Below are 25,463 nucleotides of genomic sequence, written 5' to 3'. Positions count from 1 at the left end.
ACCACTGCCCCAAACAAAAGGACAACTGACTTACAATGGGTCCAAAGAAACCACACCATACTCAGCAACAGAGACCTTAAATGAAAAACCAAGCTCCTTCACAGAGTTTGGTGGACCTCGTGTGGAAAAATGCTTATTAAGGGTCGAATCTCCAGATTACAGAACTGATATGAGATCTGCAGGAATAGAGGAGTCCAATTAGCAAGACAGACAGACCTCTCACGCCGTAATTTAACAGAATATTTGGCCCAGAACCACGAGAATGCCCTTAACACATTTCCCTAAGGTGGCCCTCAAGCCTGGCCTGGCTGTCTGAAATGAATATCCAGGTTTCTCCTGCAGGGTGGAGAGAATCTGGTCCAGCGTGGATCTGATTTAAATCAAAGTACTTTCAATCCTTATTTAAACTTTACGTCAGATTTTTAAATGATTTATATTTTACCTTATTTCCCCGAAAATATGATGTAACCTGGAAATAAGCCCTAGTACAGTATAATTTTTCGGGATGCTCGTCATATAAGCTGTACCCCAAAAAATAAGCCCCAGTTGAGTGAAACCCTGTCTTCCATCCGTGTGCAGCCACCAGAAGAAGAGGATTGTATTTGAATAAACGTAGATTGTACATGGAAAAAAAATACAGCATCCCCTGAAAATAAGCCCCAATGCGTTTTTGGAGCAAAAATTAATATAAGATCCTGGCTTATTTTCGGGGAAAGAGGGCAAAAATCAATTTTCAGAAAGAACCTGATCAAAATAAGGGAGTTTTGTGGGCTCATACATATTACCTCGCTTTATGCTGTCCTTTCCTCCCAGCAGTTAGCAGCATGAAGTACAGCAAACAGTTCCAGCAGAGAAATCAACAACACATCTTCTGACGAAAGGGCAGCAAAGCAGATACTTTCTTTGCAATGTGGAATGTCTTAATTAAATATTTATTTATTTATTTATTTTATTTATTGTATTTATACCCCGCCTATCATTTTGACCACTCTAGGCGGCTTACAACATAAAGGATAACAAGTTCAAGAAAAGTTTATAACAATAAATACACGGCAGAATCCACAGAGAAATTCGTATCGAAAGGGAACAGCCTGAAATTTTGGTCATTATAAACTCAAAATGGCATGATACTCCGTAAGCCATAAGTTTTACCGCAGAAAGCTTTGCACCTCAAACCAGATGTTGCTACATGAACTCTTGCGCTCATGTTACAAAATGGCTGGATTTTACACGTTGATTTTGAAAGGTGAATAATCATAAAAAGAAAGAAAGACATGCAAAACAACATACTTCACTTTAGCTTGGAAATGGCATGGAAAAAATTATAATTTTCAGCACACAAACTTCCTTAACCTTGCAGTACCGTTCGAAGTCAATGAATACAGAAGCCAAACGTTCAAAAGCCACAGCATCCTCCAACCTCAGTTTAAGCTTTGGTTTCTTCCTGGGATGACTAACGGTATCCTGAATGATTCGCCTCGTGCACAATTAAGCGACGGTACTTCCCACACATACTAGACTCGATTCCAAAGATATTTGACTTTCTTAGCTGTCCGCATCCCTTCAGACAAAAGGGCCCTTTTGAATATTTAACATTTTTGCTCTAACATGAATAAAGAATGTCCATCTCGGTTCTTACCTTCCCTCTGGACCAAAACATGGATCGCCATGCGAGCCATCACAGGAAATGTCTCCAAAATTTTTCCCCCCAAGTTTCGAGCCGCCATCCTGGAAGGGGAGCTGCCGGGGAGACCCGGGGGTGGGGGCTGCTTGGTGAGCCTCAGCAGTGCACGTGGGCCGGATCCAGGCCCCGTCGGGTCAGGACCACCTCGTCCTGCAGGCGAGCCGGTTGAGCAAGCCAGCAATGGGCTGAGCAGGCCTGGTGAGAAAAAGGGACATTTTATAAGGAGGATGAGATGGGTGATGGGGTGGGGGGGTGAGAGGGAGAGAGAAAACCCTCCCCAGCCCGTTAACACTCTGGCTACGGAGACGGGCTATGGAAGAGGCCACCCGGCACGGCTCACACTTCCACAGAACAACCGCCTTCTGCTCTGTTTCCTCAACAGCCTATATTTGGTTTTTAAATTGTGGGACACAGCTGGTCGGAAAGCACCCCAGGGGGGGGGGAGGGTGTGCCCCCATTGCCCCCTTTCCATAGGAACCGCCTAGAGTGGTCCATTGGTCCAGATAGGCGGGGTACTAATCAAATAAATAAATCAATAAATAAAATATGGGCAACTCTGACCAAGCTGTTGGTGGTTTTCAAAGGAGTCGCCTTGTTAAGTTTGTCTGAGCCTGCTGGCAAAGTGAAAAAGCGAAAAGAAAGGGGGGGGGGAGGAAAGGACAAAAAAATATATATATACGGTGGCACTTGAACACGTTGGTTGCCATGCCAGTTTTGATGGGCAAAAGTCCATTTCTTCAAACACCAAACCAAATATGGCTGGTGTGTATTATAATAATAATAATAATAATAATAATAATAATAATAAGAATAATAATAAGAATAAGAATAAGAATAATAATGATAATGATAATAGTAATAGTAATAGTAATTTTACTACACCTATATAATATATATTATATTATATGTTTTATATATAATATAATATAATATAATATAATATAATATAATAATTATAATAATTTTACTACACCTGATATCAAGGGAAGGAGGGAAAATGAAAAGAGGAAAACACACACACACACATATATATAAACTGCCTAAAATCATCTCTCCTCAACATCATCCCTCTTGTGCTTCCATGAGAAGGACTGGACTGGATAAATTATAGAGAGTCCCTGGCAGTTCTAAGGATGATGAAGGTGATTCCAGGTCTAATTCCTACTATCTATAATGTCTTCGCTTCACAGAATTTCAAGCAGGAATCTCTACCTTTTCCTCTCCGTGCAAATTCATTCCCCATTCCCGAGTTTACTACCACCCCAAAATAAAAAATAAAAAAAAATACTGTGTGGACACTACAAGAGAGCCTCGGAACCAGTTAAAAACTACCGCTCCCAGAAATCATTGCGCCACCCTCCCTCCCTCCCTCTCTCCCTCCCGCCCGAGAGTCCCTGCTTCCTGATTGGTCCGGGTGGACGGCTGGCGCCATCGCTTCCCCTTTGCGACGATTGGTCCTCTGCCCAGAGCGCCCTTCCGCCTTGTTGGGCGTCGCGCGCCTGTGTCGTTGCACGGCCGCGATTGGTCGAGAGCCGGTCGCTTCCTCCTGACGCCACCCCGCGCGCTGTCCGTGGCGGGGGAGAAGGCAAGATGGCGGCGGAGGGGCCCTCCGAGCCCCCCAAGGCGGGGGAGAGGCCGTTGCCGGGATACGCGGCCTGGTCTCCCCATGAGCTGCAGGCCAAGCTGGCCGAGATCGGGGCGCCCACGCAAGGTGAGGGGGGGTGTCTGCGGGCCGAGGGGAGGCCTTGGGGCCCGGCCGAGGGGTGGGGGGCTTCTGAGGGGGCCGGGAAGGATCCCGAGGGGCCCCCCCATCCGAGGCAGCCTGGCCAGTGGTGTGGGGATGATGGGAGGTGGAGTTGGCGAGTCCCAGGTTCTGTAGACACAGAGAGCGTGGAAGGGTTGGGTTCCAGCCAAGGTGGGCCTCGGGAGCCCTTCGGGTGCTTTTGGGACTGGGGGAGTTCAGGGGGGGGCTTTTGGGGGGGTCTCTGGAGGTGGAGCCTGAGGTTGGGGGGTTCGAGTCCACACACCCCCCACATCTGTGCCCATCGGGGAGCCAGGGCGGCTCCCATCATCGATACAACCTCCCCGGTGCTTTTGAAATACCATATTTTTTTTAAAAAAAAGAAAGAAAAGCAGTTAAAACAGACCTCAAGATTAAAACCAGGGTTTAACATTAGCATTGAAACCTAGTGGGAGCTTATTATGGGTAGATGGGTGGTTGAGGTCCTCTGGTTATGGAGCCCGAGGTTGGGGGTTCGAGTCCTCCCCGCCTCCCCCCCCCCTGGGTCTCCTGGAAGAGAAGAGCCGGCCTGGGGGGTGGCCTTGGGCCCGGGAAACGGCTTCCGAGTCGGGTCTCCCTGGGAAACCCTGAAAAGGGTCGCCCTAAATCAGAGCTGACTTTGGCAGCACACGATAATCCCACAACAGCTACAGTGTATTGGGGCTCAGTTGCTGCAGCCAAGTGCATGGAAGTGCATAGCATTCCTTACAGACAAGGGCACAGGCTTGGGAAGAACAGGGGAACCTCTGTGTTTCCTCCGTGCTCAGCATAGCTAGGATTTAGGCTACCAAAGGAGGAAGCCTTCTTCAGCAAACATGGAAATGCAGCAGGTTATTAAAGGTGAAGTGGAATGCTTAATCCTTCCTCAGCCAACCACAAATTTTGTAAGTCCCAGTCTAGTTGTGTCTTTCTGCTCACTTTTAGGAACATCTTAGCATGGATGAGAGTCACTATGGTACCATACCATATTAAAGAAGGAATTTTTATGTCCAGTTTCTAGTCCTCATTGAGACATGAAGGTCACTGGGTGGCCCTGGGCCAGTCACTGCCCCCCCCCCCCACAGACCAATCTACGTCACAGATTGTGATGTGGGTAAAGTGGGCAAGTGGGAGGAAAGCCATGTGTGCTACCTTAAATTCACTGGGGAAAAAGCAGAATATTGAAGAAATCAACAGATACAAGTGATATAGAGCAACTGATGAGTGACATCTTTTTTTCCCCTTCCAGGTAGCCGTGAGGAGCTGGTGGAACGTCTGCAAACGTACACGCTTCAGGTGAGCCTTTATGTCTGATGCTTGTAGAAGGTGATGTGTTCTGTTGCCAGGTGTGCATGTGTGTGAACTCTGATCTTGGCCACCTACTTGAGGATTAAGGTGTGTGTGAAGCTGTCTGGGGATCAGCCTCATGTGGGGGTAGGTATTGTGAGCCTGATGTTGCTCAACGGGTCCATCTCCACAAGACCAGGGGAACTTCAGGAGTAAAGACGACATCTGGGTTATGAAAGACAGGCTGTCTGGAGGGCTGCAGGTCTCTGTTCGACAGAAAGTGCCTTTTGGGTGGTGAAATCCATGCAGGAGGGTTTAATGAATTGCTGGCCTCTTGTGCATCTCCACGCATTATTGTTGATTTGTAGTTTGAGATACCATTTGTTTTGTCCCCATCGACGCAAGTGGCACCAAATGTTAAAAGTTTAACTATGGAAGATTTGAAGTCTACGAGCAGTGAGTCGGCCGTTATAAACAGTAAGAGCCCCGTTCTACGTCCACCATGCACAGGCTCTCCTTTAACCATTTCCTTCGTAGACCCACCAGAAGGTCAAGATCTTCTGCTCCCCTCTGCTTCAAATAATTAAGAGTGCACCCTTCTGTTTGAAGAAGCGTATAATTCTGAGTTAATTTTTTGTTTTCTAGACGGGGATAGTGCTGAACAGACCCGCTCTGCGGGGAGATGATGGAGACAAGCCCGCCCCACCTCCGATGCCAGGACAGGTGAGTCACTTGTCCGCTAAGACCACCTTGGCTGCATTCATAAGATCAGAGGGCTTTGGGGACAGCAATAGTTCAGTGGTAGAACCTACGCGGGCTTGCAGAATCGTCCCAGTCCATTTCCTGGCGGACGTGAACCAGCTGCATTGGTGTTCTGCTTGGATTGCAATTTGTAGCTCAACGTCCCTATCTTTCTTTTTGGGGATTTCAGTCTCACGGCACAGTGTGTCTCCGACCCTCTTTTCAGCATTTGCCACCTCTCTTTTTCTCACAGCTCCCTGGAATGCCTCTGCCCCCGCCCCCGATGGGCATGCCCCCGATGCAGCCACCTCCACCCCCGCCTCCCCCTGGCATGGGCCTCAACTTCCCGATAGGCGTAGGACCCCCTCCGCCGCCACCCGGCATGGGCCCGCCCCTCCGCATGCAGTCGGTGGATCCTTCCGCATTGCCCGAGGAAGAGCGGTTGAAGCTGGCCCAGCAGCAGGCTGCCATGTTGATCCAGCAGGAGGAACGAGTCAAGCAGGTAATGATGATGTACAGATTTCTTTTTTTGCTGGAGGGAAGGAGAGCGAAGAGGGGTCTGGTGTCCGTGGAAATGAACAAGACCAAGCCCAGCCTTGCTGAAGCATTTAAGCCGGGACTAGACTTGCGGTGGTCCCTCGGTTGCCTCTTGAACTGGGCCAGGGGTTGTGATCGATGGTCTGTAAGGTCGCTGAAACATTGCATGAAGTCCCAGCCCCATGTGGTGTAAGGGTTCCAAAAGTGTGCTTTGGAGGGAAGTGTTTCCTGACACCTCTGGAAGGCACCGGGTCAGGGGAGGCCGTTGCGGTTGCCTTTGCTCTCTCGTGGCTTTAAAATGTTGCCCTGCCTTTCGGCTTCTCGAACAGCGGTGAATCGTGCTGACCCTCCCGGCTGAGCTCCTTCCCACATTGCTGATGCTGCTGCTGTTGGTTTTTTGCTGGTCTCCCTGTAGGTTTGTTGTCGTGGCTGTTGTTGCCGCCTGTCTAGTGTCTATTGATCACAAGGCTTTTTCCTGGCTAGTCTCCGTTGCTCTTCCTGCAGCCAAACTGTATGGCCCTTTCAGAGTACAGTGGTGCCCCGCATAGCGACGGTAATCCGTTCTGGAAAAATCGTCGCTATCTGGATTTGTTGCTATGCGGAACTGAAAAGCCCATAGGAATGCATTAAACCCCGTTTAATGCGTTCCTATGGGCTTAAAACTCACAGTTATGCGAAAATCCTCCATACAACCACCATTTTCGTTGCCTGGTAAGCGAGGAAAGGGCACGAAAACTCTGCGGGTGGCCATTTTGGAACCGCCGATCAGCTGTTTTTTAAAACATCGCTATGCGAAAATCGGTAAGTGAAACAGCTTGCCGATCATCGCAAAGCGATTTTTTGCCATTAAAAAGATCGCAATGCGATCGCTTTTGCGACCACAAAAAATAAATTGCTAGGTGGATTCTTTGTTAAACGGGGGGCTCGTTAAGTGAGGCACCACTGTAATCGTTCCTTTGGAGTATAGTTTTAAAAGGCAAATCCCCTTAGGCAGGCAGAAGCCGATCAACCCTTGGCCCCGGGAGCTGGTGTGAGAATGGCCTGGATTAGATCAAGGAGCCAAACAGGTAGTTGGAGAGAGAGAGAGAGAGAGAGAGAGGCCAAGCTTTATTTATTTCAGAACCTGGCAGGAGTCTTGGTGTGTATATGTCACAAGTTTGACTCAGTGGCCGAATTGAATGTGGCATTGAAGAGCCGGGACTGAATCTCAGCGGTCAGATGCCTGTTTGGCACGTGGGAGATTCCCCAGCATTTCAGATGGGGCTAGGAAGGAGATCTGGACGCTTGGCAGTCAGAAATTGATAGCCTGATGCCTTTTTAGATGTTGGACTCTGGCTCCCCCTCAACGCCAGTGGGGCAGGCTGAGTGGGGCTTTTGTTGCCAAAAAGATCTGGAAGAGGTCCCAGGTTGCTTCTCCTCCCTTTAGCCAGGATTGAACTCCGTAGACTCCTGGACTAACTCTGCACGAGGCCTTCGGATTGGCTTCTTAATCAGAATCACGAGGACTCGGATCTTTAGCTTTCGGGAGAGGATCATAACTGAAAGCAGAGTGCATTGTTTTACCTTCAGAAAAGTCTTCCGGTGTAGTCCTTTGAGGAAGGGCAGGGAGTCACCCTGGCTAGGGAGAGGCAGCCCAGCCGTTCCGTAAGAAGGATTTCACCCCCTCTAAGAGGGCTTCCTGCCTCTTTGTACTGGGCTCAGTCCGGCTTCTTCTCCCACCTCCTCAGGCTGCTGCTCTGATGGAACAAGAGCGTCAGCAAGATATGTCCAAGCTGACCCCTCCTGTAGCCAGAGCTTCTCCGGATGTGGGGTCAAGACCTCCGGGGTTGCCAAGAGGTAAGTTCCCTGGGTTGAGAGAAGGAAGCAATCAGTCGTGATGGGGAGTGCTCGTTAATTCACGGAAGACAAGTAGCATCTGAACGTGCTACAGACGTCTTCTGTCTGTGTAGTGGATTAAATGTCAGCGATGGATTCCCTTTGGAACAAAGAGCATATTTCGGGCAAGGCGATCCCAGACTCGGCCCTCTCTTCGGTTTTTCAGAAAATAAACTTCCCTGGAGGAAGAGGTTACCCACTGTATTCCATCTTTTTTTTCCCCAATGCAAACGAGATACAAGAGATGCAGTGGCTGATTTTTAAATCTTTTTGTCCCTTTCAGTCCAAAGAGGTCCCGGAGTATCGTACCGTGTAATCTGTAGAAATCCACTCCTGCCTGTGAGCTTACAATCTTTAAAAGAAATTCCCCTTTTCTTTTTTTAAAGACATGGTGGACTTCTATTCCTGTTGAACCCTAGGTGGTACGGCCAGGGGGTGCTAAACTCCAGAATGCCTGTGGAGGACCTAAAGTTGAAAAATAACGCAGATGGGAAGGGAGAAGCTCACAGATGGATCAGGTTTTTTTATCAGGGTTGATGGAATGACCCTTTCCCCCAGCTTCTCAAGCGTTGCAACCTCAGAATCTCTCGTTTGGGGGATTGTTGAACGGAAGGGGCCTTCAGCCTTGGAGGCTGGTTGCCAAAATAGGGGAGGAATCTGAGGGAATCAGAAAAGCAAAGTTTCTTGTCATTCAAAGTGTGATCCCTCGAACTCTGTACCAAGGGAAGTCAAATAGCCTCTTGGGGTTTTGAGAAGCAGTGGAGAATTTTTTTCCCATTGTGGGACTGTCAGCATAGTTTCACTTATATGCAAAATCAAAATTGAGCTTTAAAAGCCACCTGTCCCCCCCCCCCCCCCCCCGCCTGGCATTGTTGTTTAGTCGTTAAGTTATATCTAACTCTTCATGACCCCACAGACCAGAGCACGCCAGGCCCTCCTGTCTTCCACAGTTGGGTCAAAGTCATGTTGGCCGTTTCAATGATCCTGTCCAACCATCTCGTCCTCTGTCTCTCATTCTTCTCTTGCCCTTGAAACTCCCAGGTTGGGGGCGGTGAGAAAACCTGACAACAGTGGCCAGCTCGAGGACGGAGTGTCTTGCTTGTTTGTTCTTGAAAAACTGTTTTTTTCCCCCTCCTTTTTCTAGGGAATCCCTCTGTGGGTTCATCTAACAGCATCCCGGGTCCAAGGCCCCGTGGCCCCCCTCCTCCTCCTGGAGAAGACAGTCGAGAGGTGGGTGTTTATCACGGGGGGGTGCAAGAGAGTGGCTGGAAGAGAGACATGATCTAATGAAGGAAGGACTTGCGATGGGGGAGGAAAGGCCTTCACTGGATTCTACACCTGGTTTAGGCCAGTTCAAACAAATTGGCAGGGCGATGCTGCTGCAAAGACCCTCTTGTGGTTTGGGTTTCGGAGAGATTCCGTTGGTGTTTTATGGAGAATCAAGTGGGTGGGATGAGAAAAAAGATATAGTGTCATATAGTGTAGAGTTTATTAATTGAACTAGCTTGTATAGCGCCTCCGTAGCGCACGTTTACCATGGAGCATTCGATCCAAGAAAACACAGTGTATGCTGTAGTTTTGGAAGAGGTGGCCGTGATCTGATAAAACAGAATCCCGGAGCACAATAATTTTGCACGGATTAGATTTGCACATCTAATGTGAATGGGTTTGCCTCCCCCCCCTCCTTGGAACTGGCCAGCGTATTTCTCATTACACCATGATGTACTTGGTGGGAGCTGAAATGAGACCTGTTTTGTCACTTTCAGGTGGATGACTCTGGGGTGGGCCCCAAAATCCCTCAGGCCCTGGAGAAGATCCTTCAGCTCAAGGAGATCCGACAGGAGGAGCTCATAGCTGTCCCCAGTATCACAGGTAAGGGATTCTGGTCTGGCAGGAGAGAAAGAGAGAGAGAGACGTTGAAAGGAGGCGAGGAAATGGGCAACCCTTTCTCTATGTGGGCTTAGATACATTCCAAGTGATTGTACTGCACAGGTGTAAGGTTTGAGGTCTGCTTTAGTGGTGTGTGGTGCTTAGCATGACAAACTTTCCTATGCTCTGTGATGGCAAGGAAAACCACTGGTGAAAATTCAGAAGCCTGATGCTGGACTTCACGGGAGAGAAGTAAAGGTGACGGAATGGTTTGGTGGGAAGGGAGAGGCTTCACGGGGTTTTCCAGAGCAGGCATCTTGTGTCGGTTGTCTCCTGCCTTACTCGTCCCCCTCCCCATTTCCCTTGCAGATGATGAGATGGAGACCGATTTGAGGGCCTTGGGTATGATCTCTGCTTCAGACGCTGAGGAAGACGCTGCAGCCCTGTCTAAGAAAGAGGTGAGGGGCAAAGTGGGCTGAAAAATGAAGGCTTGCGGCCGTTATGCCCTTCATTTTTTTTTCCCTGTGCAGTTCCAAGATCAAGGTGGGGGACTTTTCTGAAAAGAACTAATGCATCCCAGGAGCAAAAAGCCCAGCTCAGAGAGATGCTTCCAGGAGACAGCAGCGAGGCTTCAGATCAGGGACGGCTGACCTCAGGGTGTCCCAAGGCGATTTTCTGCCCTCGATGTCCTCCGAAGCTCACACAGTCCACCAGAATTTAGAAAACAAAGAAATTAAAACAGGCGGCGAGCATATGTCGACTTCCCATTTTGAAAAAGGGAGCATTTTCTACGTGAAATGTGACAGGAGCCCCCTAAAAAGGGAGATGTTTAGAACAATCGGTGACATTTTATCCCAGTTTGGTGGGGTGGCCAGGGATGGGCTTGATCTTGGGGATCCTTGTGACGTCTCCTCTGTTTGGCAGAAAAACCGCAAGCGTCGGAACCGGAAGAAGAAGAAGAAGCAGCAGGAACAGCAACAGCAGCAGCAGCGAAACGCCACCCTGAAAGAGAGCCCCCCCACTCAGGATGCCAAGGAGGAGTCTGGAAACGAGGCCTCGGTGGAGATAGAGTATGTCACGGAGGAGCCGGAGATCTACGACCCCAATTTCATTTTCTTCAAAAGGATCTTTGAGGCTTTCAAGGTAAGGAGGGTTTTTTGGGGGGAGGGCTTCCTGATTCCCCCCCGCCACCTGCAAAATGTAATGAACCTGCCCCTCTCCAGATGAGTAGACTGCCGCTGAGTGGGTGGATTGGGTCCCTGCTTTTTAACTGCTAAATGCACACCCAAAATCCTGTTTCTTCGTGTTGTGAATCACACTCAGAGTAGGCTGAGTTGAATCCATGGGAGTCAGGGAGGTTTTGACTCAACAAATCTCCACTGATTCATTGGCCCTTTTTCTAGTGCCTTTTGCTATGTTAAGTAACAGGATTTTGGCCTGTGTGGTGTAGTTGTCGCATTGCTGGATCATGGAAAATTATGATTGACAGAGAAACATAGGGAGAAATGGCAGTCCTCCTCCCTTTGCGGAAATCCCCGGCCCAACGTTTTGTCCGTTTCCTCTCCAAAGCTGACGGACGATGTCAAGAAGGACAAGGAGAAAGAGCCGGAGAAAGCCGATAAGGTGGCCAGTTCTGCCCTGCCCAAGAAGAAAGGCTTTGAAGAGGAGCGGAAGGACAGCGATGACAGCTCAGACGATGAGCAGGTAAGTCCCTTTGGCCTGGGAGGGCCAGGGTGTGTGTGTGTGCCTTCCTCAGTGAGGCCAAGAGGAGAGCGCTTCCAGTCCCTGTCTGGGAGAGTGGTTCGTGCGATGGTGCTAGGTTGCGGGAAGTTCCAGCTTCACTGAACCACAGTGAATGATTTTTGGGCCAGGTATATTTTTCTTTTGGCTTGATCCTACCTCGCAGGGCTGCTGTGAGGCTGAAGCGGTTACGAGGAAGAGAGAGCGGCGCACACCCGTTTGAACTCTTGGAAGGAAAGTGATTCATAAATCACGCCTTGGGGTCGTGCGCCATGTCATCCACGTGGCTTTTGGGCCAGCCGGATGCTCCCGGAGAGCTTCCCCGGACGCTGGGGGACATTAGGAATTAAATGTGAATGATAAAATTAAATAAACTGAAGAATGAAGCCTCCTTAGAGGAACACAGTCTACCTGTGAGAATCCAGTTCCAGGAGTGGGGAGCAGGCATGGCTGTTGCATTTGCAGAAACACACACACACACACACACACCTTGCAAGCTTTGAAAGCAGAGGTGAGCGGCTGAGTTTTTGCAGATGTTTTTTGGCTTGCCGCTCCCATCTGAGCATCGCCGGCCACGGGAGATTGCGCGAAATAGCCGAGACACCTCTAGAGGGCCTGCGTTTGCCTATCCTAGTTTCAGTGGGAGGCAAGGGAGAGAGGGGATCTCTCTGGAGAGCCGCGCATTTCAATTATTGTCATGCAGAACTCCCTGTAAAATACAAGTGGCAGGAAGAAAGAGTGACGGCTTTCAATCTGTTCCCAAATCCCTTCAGGAGAAGAAGCCGGAAGCGCCTAAGCTGTCCAAGAAGAAGCTGCGCCGAATGAACCGTTTTACTGTGGCTGAACTCAAACAGGTAGGGAACCCCCCCTCCCCCAGAAAAGCCTTTGTTGACGATTTCATTTGGGCATCGCCTGGACACAGGACGACGCTCCCGTCAGAGAGGGCGGTTTCCGAAAATGTTTGGGAGGCTGATTGCGATTCCTCTCGCTGGATCCGAAGAGAGGGGCCGGGGTGTGTTCCAACCTCTTGATTTGGATTTTTCTGCCTGCTGGTCGGGCTTGGGATTCGTATGCATTTGTGTGGGGGAAATCACTGGCCAGGTGCGAAGTGCGCCCTAGGATGTCCGTTTGCGCCTGGCGAGGGCGTGGTATGGAGGAAGGGGGAGCTGCCTGCTGAAAGATCTGGTGGTTTGAGAAACCGGAAGGGCCCCTTCCGAAAAACTCCAGCCCTTTGCTTCCTTCCAGCTCGTGGCGCGCCCGGACGTGGTGGAGATGCACGACGTGACCGCCCAGGACCCTAAGCTGCTCGTCCACCTCAAAGCCACCCGGAACTCGGTCCCGGTACCCCGGCACTGGTGTTTCAAGCGCAAATACTTGCAAGGCAAAAGGGGGATCGAGAAGCCGCCCTTTGAGCTCCCCGAATTCATCAAGCGGACAGGGATCCAGGAGATGCGGGAAGCCCTGCAGGAGAAGGTGGGTTGGCGCTCCTTGGCAAAGGGTTGGGGGTGGTCCTCGTGGTGATCGTGAAAGAACCTCCTTAAGTGGGTCAGGAGAGCCTTTGGCTCTTCCGGTGTCCCGGCCGACCGTTCCTCACCCGTGGCCAAGCAGGAATGATCTGCCCGCAGACATGAACGACCGTGGGTCTTTTTCCCCATCTTGGGAGTGTTCTGCGATGGATGGCCGACCCGATCCCTGCCAGCCCTTTTGGACCACAGCTCCCATAAGCCTTGGGCCACTGCCTCTGCCCACTGGGGCCTCGTGGGAGCTGTCGTTGAACACAGCTAGAACAAACTGAGCAGCCGGTCCCCAGTGCAGAATATCAGAGCACAATATTCCACCCACGTGTCTCACGGGGAGGCTCCAATTTGAGGTGTGGAAGACGACTAGGAAATGCCATCATCCGTATTTTAAATACAGTGGTGCCTCGCACAGCGAGGTTAATCCGTTCCGGATTAACCTTCGCTGTGTGAAACATCGCTGTACGGAAGTAAAAAAGCCATTGAAACGCAGTTTACTTACCGTTTACTTACCGTACAGCGATGCCGGCAGCCATTTTCTCGCCCTCCCCTCGCAGAACAAGGGTGCGAAAATGGCTGCGATCAGCTGTCCGGCGGGTCCAAAATGGCCGCCGGAACAGCCGAAAGGGGCCAGGATGCAGCGTTTTCGCGCCCTTGGTAAGCAAGGGGAGGGCACGAAAACGCTGCCGGAAGCCCCGAAATGGCTGCGCGCAGCGTTTTCGCGCCCTCCCCTTGCTTACCAAGGGCGCGAAAATGCTGCGCCCCAGCCCCTTTCGGCTGTTCTGGCGGCCATTTTGAAGCCGCGGAACAGCTGATTGTCGGGTCGCAAAGCGAAGGTTGGTAAGCGAGCAGCTTACCGACCTTCGCTCTGTGATTTCCTGCCTATACGGGCATCGCTCTACGAGGCGCCCGTTCTGCGAGGCACCACTGTAAATTTAAATTTGAAGCATTTCATTGGAAGTAGGCACTTCTTAACAAGCTCATTCTCCAGTCTCCTTCCCTGGGGCAAGAAAAACACAAAGGTTAGAAGCAAGGGAAAGAGCACTAAATCCTGAGCTTCTGTGAGATATGGAGACCTTTGGCCTTCCCACGGTGTGGGCACCTAGCCGTGGTTCCCTTCTACACACTTCCCATGAGCTGGAAAAGAGATGATCACGCTGGGTTTAACCTGGCAGCTAAAATAGAATTATAGAATTCACATTGGTCTGCTGGGCCCAGCTTTGGAGGGAGAGGGTGGGTCCGTTCGGGTCGCCTTGAACCCTCCCCTCCGTGGAGAGTGGGACCGCGCTGTGCTCTTCCGTGGGTTTTCAGTCCGGGAAGCTGTTGCTCTTCTCTGAATGTGGACGTCCCTTGTCTGCCCCCCTGCCAGGAGGAACAGAAGACCATGAAATCGAAGATGAGAGAAAAGGTCCGTCCGAAGATGGGCAAGATCGACATCGACTATCAGAAGCTGCACGACGCTTTCTTCAAATGGCAAACCAAGCCCAAGCTGACTATCCACGGGGACTTGTACTACGAGGTACGAGTCATGGGAACATGAAATGGGAAGGGGGTCAGAGGGTCATCTAGTCTTACCCCAAACGATGCAGTGAATGTACAGCTAAAGTATCCCTGTCGGGGTGTGTGTGTCTTTCTGTCTTGCAAAAGGATTGAGGCCGTTCCCGGTCATTCCCTGATTCATTCTGTTTCCTTCTCTTGGCCTCCCAATCAGGGAAAGGAATTCGAGACGCGGCTGAAAGAGAAGAAGCCCGGAGACCTGTCGGACGAGTTGCGCATCGCGCTCGGGATGCCTGTGGGGCCGGTACGTAAGGACCTTTTCCAGCGGTGCTGCTTTCTGCTCCGTCGGCATCAAGCTTTTCTCGGAGCCGGATTTTACTTACCCAGCACCTCTCCGTTAGGTTCAACAGTGGTGGAGAAGATTTGGAGTCAGTTTTCGGATAAACTAAATCTAACTTTGTTAGGCATGATTAAGGGATTTAGAAGATCAAAGCAAAGCAAAAGCTGGTTTCTAAAAGCCCCCCTCTCCTCCTGCAGCCTGTGGTTTTCACAAGAGCCTCTGCGCACTCGGCTCCGTGACGCAAACCCAAAGACTCAGTTTCCCGCTTGGGAACTTTATACGATCTCTCCGGGAGACTTCCAGAAATTCCCCGGCTGGATGAACAAGCCAGGCGGAGGAAAAAGCTCCCGACTAGACTGTGGGAAATGCCGACTGTTGAATTGCTTCTCCGTTGCTAACCTGGGCTAAGAATAAGGATGCCCCCCCCTTTCATGTTTTGGACAAGTGGTGCCTCTGAGCGGTACCAAGGCCCCCAAGAATGAGCAGAGTAGATGAACGTTCGTGCACATCCCCTTCAATTCGATGGGTTTCTTTTATCAGGGGCTTGCAATCAGATGTTGCCGTCTGTTCATTTTGCCAAACCGACTTAGGCATGCATACTGTATATACACACGAGGACTCCGGAAATGTACTGTGAAGCTTCTGAATTAATTTTCTGATTTTGGAGAGGGAGTGATATACAGTGGTGCCTCGCTTAGCGATGTTAATCGTTGCACCAAAAATCGCTGCTAAGCGATTTCATCGCTAAGTGATTTTAAAAAGCTCATAGAAATGCATTAAAACACATTTAATGTGTTCCTATGGGGTTAAAAACTAACCTTACGCGAAGATCCTCCATTGCGGCGGCCATTTTTCGGTGCCTCTAAAGCGAGGCAAAATAGCGGGCGACCATTTTGTTTACCATTTTGGAATCGCCGATCAGCTGGCGGAAAATGGGGGCTTTGCGATGATCGCTTCCCTGCGATCATCGCAAAGCGAAATTTCCCCATAGGGGCCATCGCAAAGCGATCGCTCTTGCGATGGCAAAAAGTCCATCGCAAAGCGATTTCATCGCTATACAGAGCAATCGCTATGTGAGGCACCACTGTTTATAGAGAGAGGAGGTGGGTGCGATATAGAAGGTTATATGTATACGGGAACAGGAAACAAATCTTGCCCTAAGACAGAGCTTGTGAAAAAAAAGAGAAATATCAGATTTAGGCTCAACGTGTGAAGCAGCTGACACCAGGGGTCCAGTAAGTGTGCAAATAGGCTGTTGTGGCTTACGCAGTTCTTCCCTCTGTTTCTCCAGAACGCCCACAAAGTTCCTCCTCCATGGCTGATCGCCATGCAGCGTTACGGGCCGCCACCCTCCTATCCGAACCTCAAGATTCCTGGATTGAATTCCCCTATACCTGAGGTGGGTCATACCTGTCGTTCCCTTAGTGCTTCTGCCCCACATGTCAAAGAGAGACAAAGATTTCCGGAGCAGCAAACGCACCGTCTGTAGGGGATGTTCCTCCCTGGTGGCTTCTGGCCTGAAAGGTGCAAAAAGGAAAAAGAAGCTGACGAAGGCACCAGCTTAAAGACCAGGTTTTGCGCTGGTCTGTTGGGAGCATGTCAGAGAATGGTAGCAAACCTGGTGGGCCAGGCTTTCCAGCAGAGCCAGTGAGGGGCGGCTCCCATTCTCCTCGGCCGCAGGATGAAGGAAGGCGGGTTTGGTCTCAGTTGCTTGCAATAGTCCCACCGAGGGGCCGTTTTGCTGCTCCCTCTGCTAGAATAAAGATGGCCCATTGGTAGTCCCCACCGCCTATTTCTGGGCAGGAGTTGTGGGAGAACGGCTGGTTTCTGTGACCTGCTCAAGTCTCCATAGACTCGCTTGTTTTTCCTCTTCTCTCCGAGCGACGGGGAGCAACAGAAGCCGTGCAAGGTGCAGATAACTCCCTCCTGATCGCCTCAGGCTTGAGGCGTCGGCCTGCCCTCTTCTAAACCCCACAGCCTCAACTTGATTTTATTCAAGTCATACCAAAAAGAAAAAAAAGAAAACAGCAACCATCTTAAGCACCAGAAACTTGTCTTCCAAAGCTGAGAGACTCAGGATGACGGATCTGTTCCAAATTAAATTTCTGTGCGCCGTTTTTTAATTGCCGGGAGAATTAACGAAGAGCATGCTAGGTTGGGGGTTTTGAACGTTCGCTCATATTCCGCACGTCTCGTAAGGTCTTGGGGATGATTGAGAATCCGGGGCGTCTTTCTTTTTAGCCTCTCCTCCCACCTGCGGAACGAGGCGAATGACTTTCCTCCACCTTCTTTTTTTCCCCTCCCTCCAGGGATGTTCATTTGGGTACCACGCTGGGGGTTGGGGTAAACCCCCGGTCGATGAGACCGGGAAACCTCTGTACGGAGACGTCTTTGGGACCAACGCTGCCGAATTCCAGGTAGGTCTCTTTTCCCCACGTGGCTAAGGGTCAGCAGGGCCTGCCTCTGGTTTAAAAGCAGCACTTTTAGGAAAGGACTTTTTATGGACTTCAGCACCCAGAATCCCCTGGCCAGCACGGCCACTGGAGCAGGATTTAGCTGCGGGGGAAAAAAAATGTGTTTCTTTTATTTATTTATTTTGGTTAGGGCTCTGTGTTCATTTTCAGTAGATGGTTTAATCTCTGTGTATAGTTACATAACCAGTTAAAGTTTGTGCTGTGTCATCATTACTGGATTAGTTAAAATGTGGCCCATGTAAGCTTCCCTGGAGTTTCCATAAGCGGCTTTGAGTGGTTTAGCCATGGGGGGGAAGCCAGGCAGAGAGGCTGGGAATGGTCTCTCGGATCTTAGCGGGCAGCTGGTGGCGGGGAGAGAGCCTCCGGCCGGGTGCCCAGAGCCTCCTTTTCCCAACTCCGTCGCCTTAGACCAAGACAGAAGAGGAGGAGATCGATCGGACGCCGTGGGGAGAACTGGAACCCTCCGATGAAGAATCCTCCGAGGAAGAGGAGGACGAGGACAGCGATGAAGACAAGCCCGACGACACGGGGTTCATCACACCGGCAGACAGGTCTGTGTCCCCCACCCCGTGCGCGGTGGCCCTCCTGTGGCAGGGTGCCGTCTCTTGGCGGTGACCGGCTGTTCAGCCCCATGCCTGCTGTTTGGGGGAATGGGCAGGCAGGAAGGTGCCTGGGTTTGGCCTGACCCTGACCCCCTTCCTCTTCTGATCTCTCTTGTTTAGCGGGCTGATCACTCCCGGCGGCTTCTCTTCGGTGCCGGCTGGCATGGAGACCCCCGAGCTTATTGAACTGCGTAAGAAGAAGATTGAGGAGGCCATGGACGGGTGAGTGATCGCTGCCTTTTTTCTCTGTCCCCGTCTACCTGGGGGAACGAGTGTGGGCTCTGTTGGGTTGTGTGTGTGTGTGTGTGTGTGTGTGTGTGTGTGTTTTTAACTTATTTGGTATTATTCTTAGGCTGGCTTTCTCCCAGAGAGGGGGGACCCAAGGAGGTTAAAACAAGTAATACTTTTTTTAAAAGTTTAGAGATTAAAAAGCAGTTAAACGACAAAAATCCATTAAGTAGTCAAGAACGTTTAAAACTTTATAAGCAAACTTAGGAAAGCAAAAAAACCCAACATCCAGGGACTTGCCTATTTATGAACAGCCCAGTGTAAGACATTTGGGTAGAGGACTTGTTAGGAGGTGGGCTGGCCAGGACTGGGTCTCTGCCTCTGGTCTGGGTGCGGAAGGCTTCCCCGTTGCCGTCCTTCGCCATGTGGCTTCTCCCGATTCCCCGCCGTCGTGACCCCGAGCCTTCTCTCCCTTCCGCCCGCAGGAGCGAGACGCCCCAGCTGTTCACCGTTCTGCCCGAGAAGAGGACTGCGACGGTGGGTGGGGCCATGATGGGCTCCACGCACATCTACGACATGACGACGGTAGGGAAAACGCCGGCGCTGGCAGCTTCCTCTCAGAAATGGGTCAAGCTTCCCCCCCTTGCCCCATTCTTGACTTCCTGTATTTTCCAGCCCCTTCGTTTTAAGACTAGATGATCTCCCCAAGATGAAAACAGGCTCACCCGGGCGGAGAACGAACGGGGATACTGGCAAGTCTTTGGGGAAAAGTCTCGGGTCTGAGTGCGAGTCTTGGGACCCAGGTCCCAAGTTCAAGTTGTTTAATCTTTGCCCCCCCCCCAAAAGTTTGGGACTCAGGATTTGGACTGTGCATGCTCAGAGACGAGCCCCCCCCCCCCCCCGATGCATCTGCTAGTGGGTCAGAACGTGCCCCTGAAGATGGCAGCAGTGGGTAGGCCTGCAGGGGACTCTGCAGTGTGACTCGGACCACAAGTCCTTCCAGAACCCCCTGAATGGCACCTGAGTCGTCGGTGTCACTTGCGCCTGATTCGAGAGCCCATCTCGACTCGCGAGTCCCCATCCCTTTGAACAAATCAGCTCTTCTCAGCCTGGGCCAGAAGAGCCTCCCCCACATGGCGAACGATGGGCTCTTGTCTTCCGTTCCTCCCTGCTGGAGGAAGCCGTCTGGGATTTAAAAGCCTTGGGGGGGGTGACGGGGCCTTGGTCATCCCCCTGGTGTTGGAGGAAGAGGCCATCCATCCATGAGGGTCCATGCCCTCTGGAAACTCGCCAGCCTGTGAGGGTATGCCTGAGTTTCCTTTTTCTGATCTCAGATCACGCTCCCTCTCTGTCGGACACCCTAAGATCAGCCGTTCCCAACCTTGGGTCACCGAGACATTCTTGGACTGCAATTCCCAGAAGCCTCTCTGTGCCGGCCCAGGGTTTCTGGGAGTTGCAGTCCAGGAACCCCTGAGTGGCTCAAGGTCGGGAACCGACTGATCTAGGCAATAAACCGGTGCTGTGCCCATCAGGACTTTTAAAAAAAACGGAAGCTCAGCAGGGCGCGGGGTGGTCTCAAAACGACAGGTTGGCGGAGTCGTGCAGTCCAGAAGTGACTAGAGGATGATGGCAGAAGACAGTCCAAAACTTTGCCTTGCAAAGTGGGTGGGCAAACGTCGTTCCTGTGTGACCCGCCTTGGTTTTTATTAGAACGCTTAAGGCCTCCCAACAGGAATCTCTTGCGAACGATGTCGGCTTTGAATCGAAAGCATTCTAAGCCCAGGAAATGTATCGTTTGCACCAGAACGGAGCAGAAATGGTGCACGGATCCCCTCCTGCTGTGGACCGTTGTTTTAATGTCGTTGTCAAGCAGTTGGGGTGTGTGTGTGTGTCAGTCCAGGGTTTGCCAGTTGCCACAGGTGAATCGGAGATCTCCCCGCAGATCCAGATCTCCTCTCTACCAGATCTCCTCTCTACCCTCTCTCATATGTTCCATACCCTCAGTATGGTTTTTAATTCTCATTTAATGATGGATATGTACGTTGGTATTTATTATTTAGTTATTTAGAGCGTTTATATCCTTCCCTCTACCGTGAGATCCATAGACTCTCAGAATTTTACGCTCCATGATTCCTGACATTGTGAATGACTAAAAATCTTGTCGTAAAAAAGCATTTCGCTCCTTCCCGGTTGGAAAACGCCTCGTCAGGGTAGGTTTTACTGGATTTCCGGTTCTGAACCAGGCGTCTCCCTTGGCGTTTGCTCCTTAGGTGATGAGCCGCAAAGGGCCGGTGCCCGAGATCCAGGGGGTGGAGGTGGCTCTGGCCCCCGAAGAGCTGGAGTTGGACCCCATGGCCATGACGCAGAAGTACGAGGAACACGTCCGGGAGCAGCAGGCGCAGGTGGAGAAGGAAGATTTCAGCGACATGGTGGCCGAACACGCGGCTAAGCAGAAGGTGAGCCCGGTTCTCTTCGCCCAGGCGAGGGTTTTGCTTCTTGATTCACTTTAGGGTGTTTTTCTTGATCGTCCTGCTGCGTTTTTTTCCTTTTCTTTCAACAGCATTTTTTTAAACATCTCAAACAAAGGGAGCAGACTGGCTCAGTAAGGATAGCGAATCGGTGGGTGTTGTAAAAGGGCTACAGATTATTATATTAGTCACTGAGCACAGGGTATGATCCAGAGATTGGTGTCTTAATCCTAAATGTCTCAGCAATTAAACTTTTGTATGTATACTAATTAAGAGAGACGAGCCGAAGAAGCTTCCCGAGGGTCCGCAAGGGCAGAAGTTTCCCATTCCTGCCGAAAAGTCTTGGGGGGGGCTGGCGAGAGAGGTGGATAGCGGGGTTCCAGGTTGACTGAAGGAGGTGGGAGGCTGAGCTGGCACCCGGCTGGGACAGAAACCTGCAAGGAAACGAGGGAAACCGAGGCATCCGTGGACCCAAAGGGGAAAGACGCCAGGACCCTCTGAGGCAGCCGTTGGGATGAAGAGGTGGCGGATGGAGGGGAACGAAAGAGGGAATGGGCAGATTTTTCAAGCTGGGATTTGGAGTCTCCGGTCTGCATCAGCGTAAAATGCTTTCCCTTTTCTCCTCTTTTTGCAGCAAAAGAAACGGAAAGCCCAGCCCCAGGACACCCGAGCGGGGGCCAAGAAGTACAAGGAGTTCAAGTTCTAGCCTCCTGCCGAAGCGTCGCCTCCGTTCCTGTTTTATTTTATTTTTTTTTAAATATTGTGACCCTCTTCTGTTCCTCGAGCCTGCACCTTGCCGTTCCACCCGAAATCCGCCCTTCCCCCCCCCAATCCCCAACCCCCCCGGCCAAGAAGCCCCTGGTCCCAGTGCTGTTTCTCAGTCCAGGTTACGATGTGGATGGTTTTGTAAATAAAGTTGGAGTTGTTTGGGATGGAAGCTGATGGGTCAGGGGGCCTTTTTCAAGCCTATTGCCAATGTGTGAGTTCGCCCTTCCAAAGGGGAAACTTCTCCCCTCCTTCTTGGGGCACCCATTCCCGGACGTCGGCTTCGGCCCGTCCACACAGTTGGCCACCCTCCTCCTGATCTCACCCGGCCAAACCCGGTGACCCCTTTTGTAACATCCTTCTAATACTGAGTCGTCAGCTCTCACCCACGGCTGCTGTCGTCTGACCCATCCAGAGCCACGCAGTTATGGGAAAATGCTCCGTTGAGCTTCATTGCAACAACAAACGTAGTTTTATAGAAGCCGGTGGTAGCTAGCTGATCTCCCTTTCCCTTGGAGAAAGCAGAAAGCGCCTCCTGGTTCCAGGTACCAAACTGAGGTTGTACGTTCACCCCATGTAGGAAACTCGATGAGATTTTCAGAACTCGTTACGTCAGCAGAAGGAGTCATCTTGTAGCGATGGTTTTCTGCTTGCTTTACCATGGTTTTCTCAAGCTCTCTCCCATCCAAGATGGCCCTCCAGAGCCATCAGAGAGCAGCTCCTGTCCTTCGCCGTCTTCGGTTGTGCTGGTGGGGGATGATAGGAGATGTGGTCAGAATTCTACAGTGGAAGGAGGACCACTTTGGCTTTCTAGAGGGCCCTTCCAGCTCCAGTGATGGACAGAAGAAATCCCATCTGTCAAGCTTGAACCAGGGAGGGACAGCTCCAAGCTAAAGATGTCCCCCTCCTTCCACTGTAGAGGATGTGCCACATACGGTAAGTACCTATGTACCTACCTCTCTTGAAGGCCTTTACATCCCTAGCTGGTATTGTCTCTCTTTTCTGTCCTCTGTTCAGATCAAGTTCCAAACAAACGCAACGGGTAAATTTCTTGAGCTTTTTTGTTTTTAGAGGAAATGGTCAGATTTGTGGGCACGCATTAATTCATAATGTCGGCTGCACCTATTTATTTCCCAGCGGCAGCTGGAAGCTATGCCTGAAAATAGAAAGCAAATGAAATTTTGCCTCTGAATGGGACTGTTAGCAGAGGGACCCTGGGGTGTATAAAGTTTTTATCTCTTCTGCCCACGAGGGGGCAGCACGCTTTCATCGCAGAGGTGCCCTGTTAAAACTTGTAAGCCTTTTTTTTTTTAAGGTTTTCTGCAGAAATGGGGAGAGAATGGAATCAAGGAAGTCTCGGGGAGAGATAAGCTGATTCTGTTAGGGCTGACCCAAGCGATTTGGCCGCCTGAAGTTGGAAGAAAACAGAGTTGCCTCTCATGATGCATGCAGAAATCCACCAGAGAGACGGCTGGATTTCATCTCCGGTCTTTGATTAAGGTCTTCTTTTGGCGCTTCTCAGCCACTGCTCACTCGAGCGGTCAGTGACGTGCTCTTACAATGACCTCCAAGGGCCAGAGAGGTCCGTTGGGTTGGAGACACCCGGGGTCTTCCCGGCCCATTTTGTTTTAAGAATCTTAGGAACGCTCCGTGTGTGTCTTGCCTGTGAGAGAGCCAAAAGCCCTCATTTCGGAGGAAGAGAAATTTCAGGGATGTTCTCATGGGTTCAAATTTAAGGTCCTGGGACTCACTTTAGGTATGAAGGGGTTTCGAGGTGCATGCTTTCTTCCCGCTTCTCATATTCCACAGTTCCCTCTGTGGCAGCCAGCGGCTTCCGCGTTTCGTCCCGAGGGAAGACAACCGGATGTAACTCCTTCCACGGGGCTTTTTCAGACCTCACGCTACGCCGGCAGCCGGAGAAGCTACAAAGCGATGAATTGACAGGGAAACCCAAATGAAAGACCTTCAACCGCTTGCCATGGGCCCGGACGGTGAAATGGCAGAATTAGGAATGCTGTTTCATGGAGGAACACAAGTTTTTGGAGAAAGCGGAGGCTAAAGCATAGCATGGACTCCCACCGTCTTTCCCCTGGAGAGCTGAAAACTAACCTCAGTTTTGCGGCAGGCTGCTGGAAGAGTGATTCCTGGTATGGTGTCGCGGATAGAGTTGACAGACAAGGACTCGGGAGACCTGGGTTCGAATCCCCGTTCAGTCCTGGAAAGTCATTGGGGATATAGAGCTAATCAAGACGCTCCGTAAATATCTCGCTTGTTAAGATCACCAGAAGTCGCCTCTTGACTTATGTTGATCCCTAGGAATGAGTGCTTTCCAAAATACGCCGTCCTGAACAGCCCTCTTCGGCTCAAGCCTGTGGCTTCATTTACTCGGATGCTATTGAACTGCAACTCCCAGAAACCCCAGTCAGGACAGCTGGTGGTGAAGGCTTCTGGGAGTTGCAGTCCAAAACTCCTGAGTAACCCAAGGTTAAGAACCAGTGCTTTAGAGAATCAGTCCATCTCATAATGGGGGCCCTCCTCTTTTCCTGCTGCCTTTCCATCTTTCCCAGAGAATCTGACCCCCAAATAGTGGGATTTATTGAAAGGGAAAGAGATTTTGCCTCAGCCTCCAGAAGAGCCTCTTTAACAGATCTGATTGATGGTGAAACAAACTGCCTTGTAGCATGATGGATTCGCCGTTTGTGTGTGAATACACCCTCTGCCCATTTTGCATTTCAACACAGCCACACGGAATGAACCGCATTTTGCCTTGGAAATCACAACATTTACAAGGCGTGTTGGTGATGGATGAACTGCTTTTTTTTTTACAGCTACAGGTGCATGACTAAAAAGGATTACGTGTGGGAAAGCATGTGCCGAAGTGCATAAAATGCCGTACGTTGAAAAGACAAAGAAAAATGCAAACCACCCCCTCTTTTTTTAAAAAAAAAAGGACGCAAAAATGTGGGGATTGCAGTGAGAAACGAGTCTTGCAACCTAATACAGGCAGGATATGAACGTTTCTGGGAAATGGGAGGGTGGGTGGGTGGGAATAAAAGGAACAAGACGGAGAGATTTTCATACCCTAAAAAGGCCCCCCTCGAGTAGCCTACGGCCCACCACATTGGTTGTGCGTCGCTCGTTTTGGTGAAGAAACCAGTAATTTTTGGAAGAAGAAAAAAATCACTCAGAGATGGGCTTGAAACATAAAGATGGACACCATCAAGAAGCAAACCCCGTGGGGTCTGCGCCACGGAGGGCCGCACGCAGCTGTGGTTTCGGTTTTTTCCAGGAGGCGACCCTCTTCCCACCCTTCTCTGGTTTTATCACTCTGGATGCCAGCTGTGCGTGTCTCCCTGTGCAGACAGATGCAGCGACGGCCAGCATCTGTCTCTCTCGGGACCTCCAGCTAGAACGGTTTGCTTTGTGCCTTTCTGTCCTGGTGATTAAGGAGGGAAGGGAGGGGGAGAAGAACGCGGATGGGGGACCGTGACGGAAGGCGTGGACTTTTTTCAAGTCTGAACATGCCTTCCATTATTCCCTCCCAGCCAGGTGGCCCTTCCGCCCCCGTATGGCACACAGCGGGTGCCCGAGCTGCCCAAAACACAGAGTTCTGAAAAAAACAGGGGAAAGAGACGGCTCAGTTTTCTCCTGCAGTTCTCAATAATAATAATAATAATTAAGCAAATTGTTCTTTGTCTGGATGTGGGGGAAGGCAGCCCCGTTTGGAGGAAAGAGTGGCTGGGCCGGGCGAAACAGAATGGGATTGCAGAGTGTCCCTTTTGACAGAAGGGCTCCGAAATCTGAATCGGGGGCCCCTACCCTGGGCGGCACAGGCTTTGGGGCTGTCCACAAGGTGTTGAAGACCAAGCCCTGGGAGGAGACACTGAAACAAGTGGGCAGGCTGAGTCTCGAGCAGAGAAGACGGAAGAGAGATCGGAAAGCGTTTTTCAAATCCTTGGAAGGTTGTCCTACAGAAGAGGGACAGAACTTGTCCCATCCTAATGGGCTCCAGCGACAGGAAGCCAGATTTCAGCTGAATATCAAGGGGAAAAAACTCTTCGACTGTTAGAGCAGTATGAC

General features: G+C 50.8%; 1 protein-coding gene across 2 annotated transcripts in view; it reads left to right on the top strand.

Moving 5' to 3' along the window:
- SF3B2 (splicing factor 3b subunit 2) overlaps window positions 1–21,555 on the top strand; it is a 43,939-nt gene extending 22,384 nt beyond the window's left edge. Inside the window, exons 1-21 of one of the 2 annotated variants that reach the window (XM_078382102.1) lie at window positions 3,242–3,395; window positions 4,693–4,739; window positions 5,376–5,453; window positions 5,725–5,973; window positions 7,736–7,844; window positions 9,028–9,113; window positions 9,650–9,755; window positions 10,122–10,210; window positions 10,677–10,895; window positions 11,322–11,456; window positions 12,266–12,346; window positions 12,738–12,965; window positions 14,379–14,528; window positions 14,721–14,810; window positions 16,138–16,245; window positions 17,156–17,263; window positions 17,729–17,871; window positions 18,043–18,144; window positions 18,636–18,735; window positions 20,421–20,606; window positions 21,253–21,555. In XM_078382102.1, coding sequence (XP_078238228.1) covers window positions 3,275–3,395; window positions 4,693–4,739; window positions 5,376–5,453; window positions 5,725–5,973; window positions 7,736–7,844; window positions 9,028–9,113; window positions 9,650–9,755; window positions 10,122–10,210; window positions 10,677–10,895; window positions 11,322–11,456; window positions 12,266–12,346; window positions 12,738–12,965; window positions 14,379–14,528; window positions 14,721–14,810; window positions 16,138–16,245; window positions 17,156–17,263; window positions 17,729–17,871; window positions 18,043–18,144; window positions 18,636–18,735; window positions 20,421–20,606; window positions 21,253–21,324 — 2,607 coding nt within the window. In that variant the 5' untranslated portion in view covers window positions 3,242–3,274 and the 3' untranslated portion in view covers window positions 21,325–21,555. Of the gene's footprint in view, window positions 1–3,241; window positions 3,396–4,692; window positions 4,740–5,375; window positions 5,454–5,724; window positions 5,974–7,735; window positions 7,845–9,027; window positions 9,114–9,649; window positions 9,756–10,121; window positions 10,211–10,676; window positions 10,896–11,321; window positions 11,457–12,265; window positions 12,347–12,737; window positions 12,966–14,378; window positions 14,529–14,720; window positions 14,811–16,137; window positions 16,246–17,155; window positions 17,264–17,728; window positions 17,872–18,042; window positions 18,145–18,635; window positions 18,736–20,420; window positions 20,607–21,252 lie in introns of those variants that run through there. The other variant, XM_078382101.1, reaches the window with a different exon arrangement.
- Window positions 21,556–25,463: the final 3,908 nt, after the last annotated feature.

Source organism: Pogona vitticeps, chromosome 15 (genome assembly GCF_051106095.1).
Source record: "Pogona vitticeps strain Pit_001003342236 chromosome 15, PviZW2.1, whole genome shotgun sequence".
Lineage (NCBI taxonomy): Eukaryota > Metazoa > Chordata > Lepidosauria > Squamata > Agamidae > Pogona > Pogona vitticeps.
The sequence above is the reverse complement of the archived record's forward strand: the minus strand, read 5'-3'. Positions and strand labels throughout refer to the sequence as shown.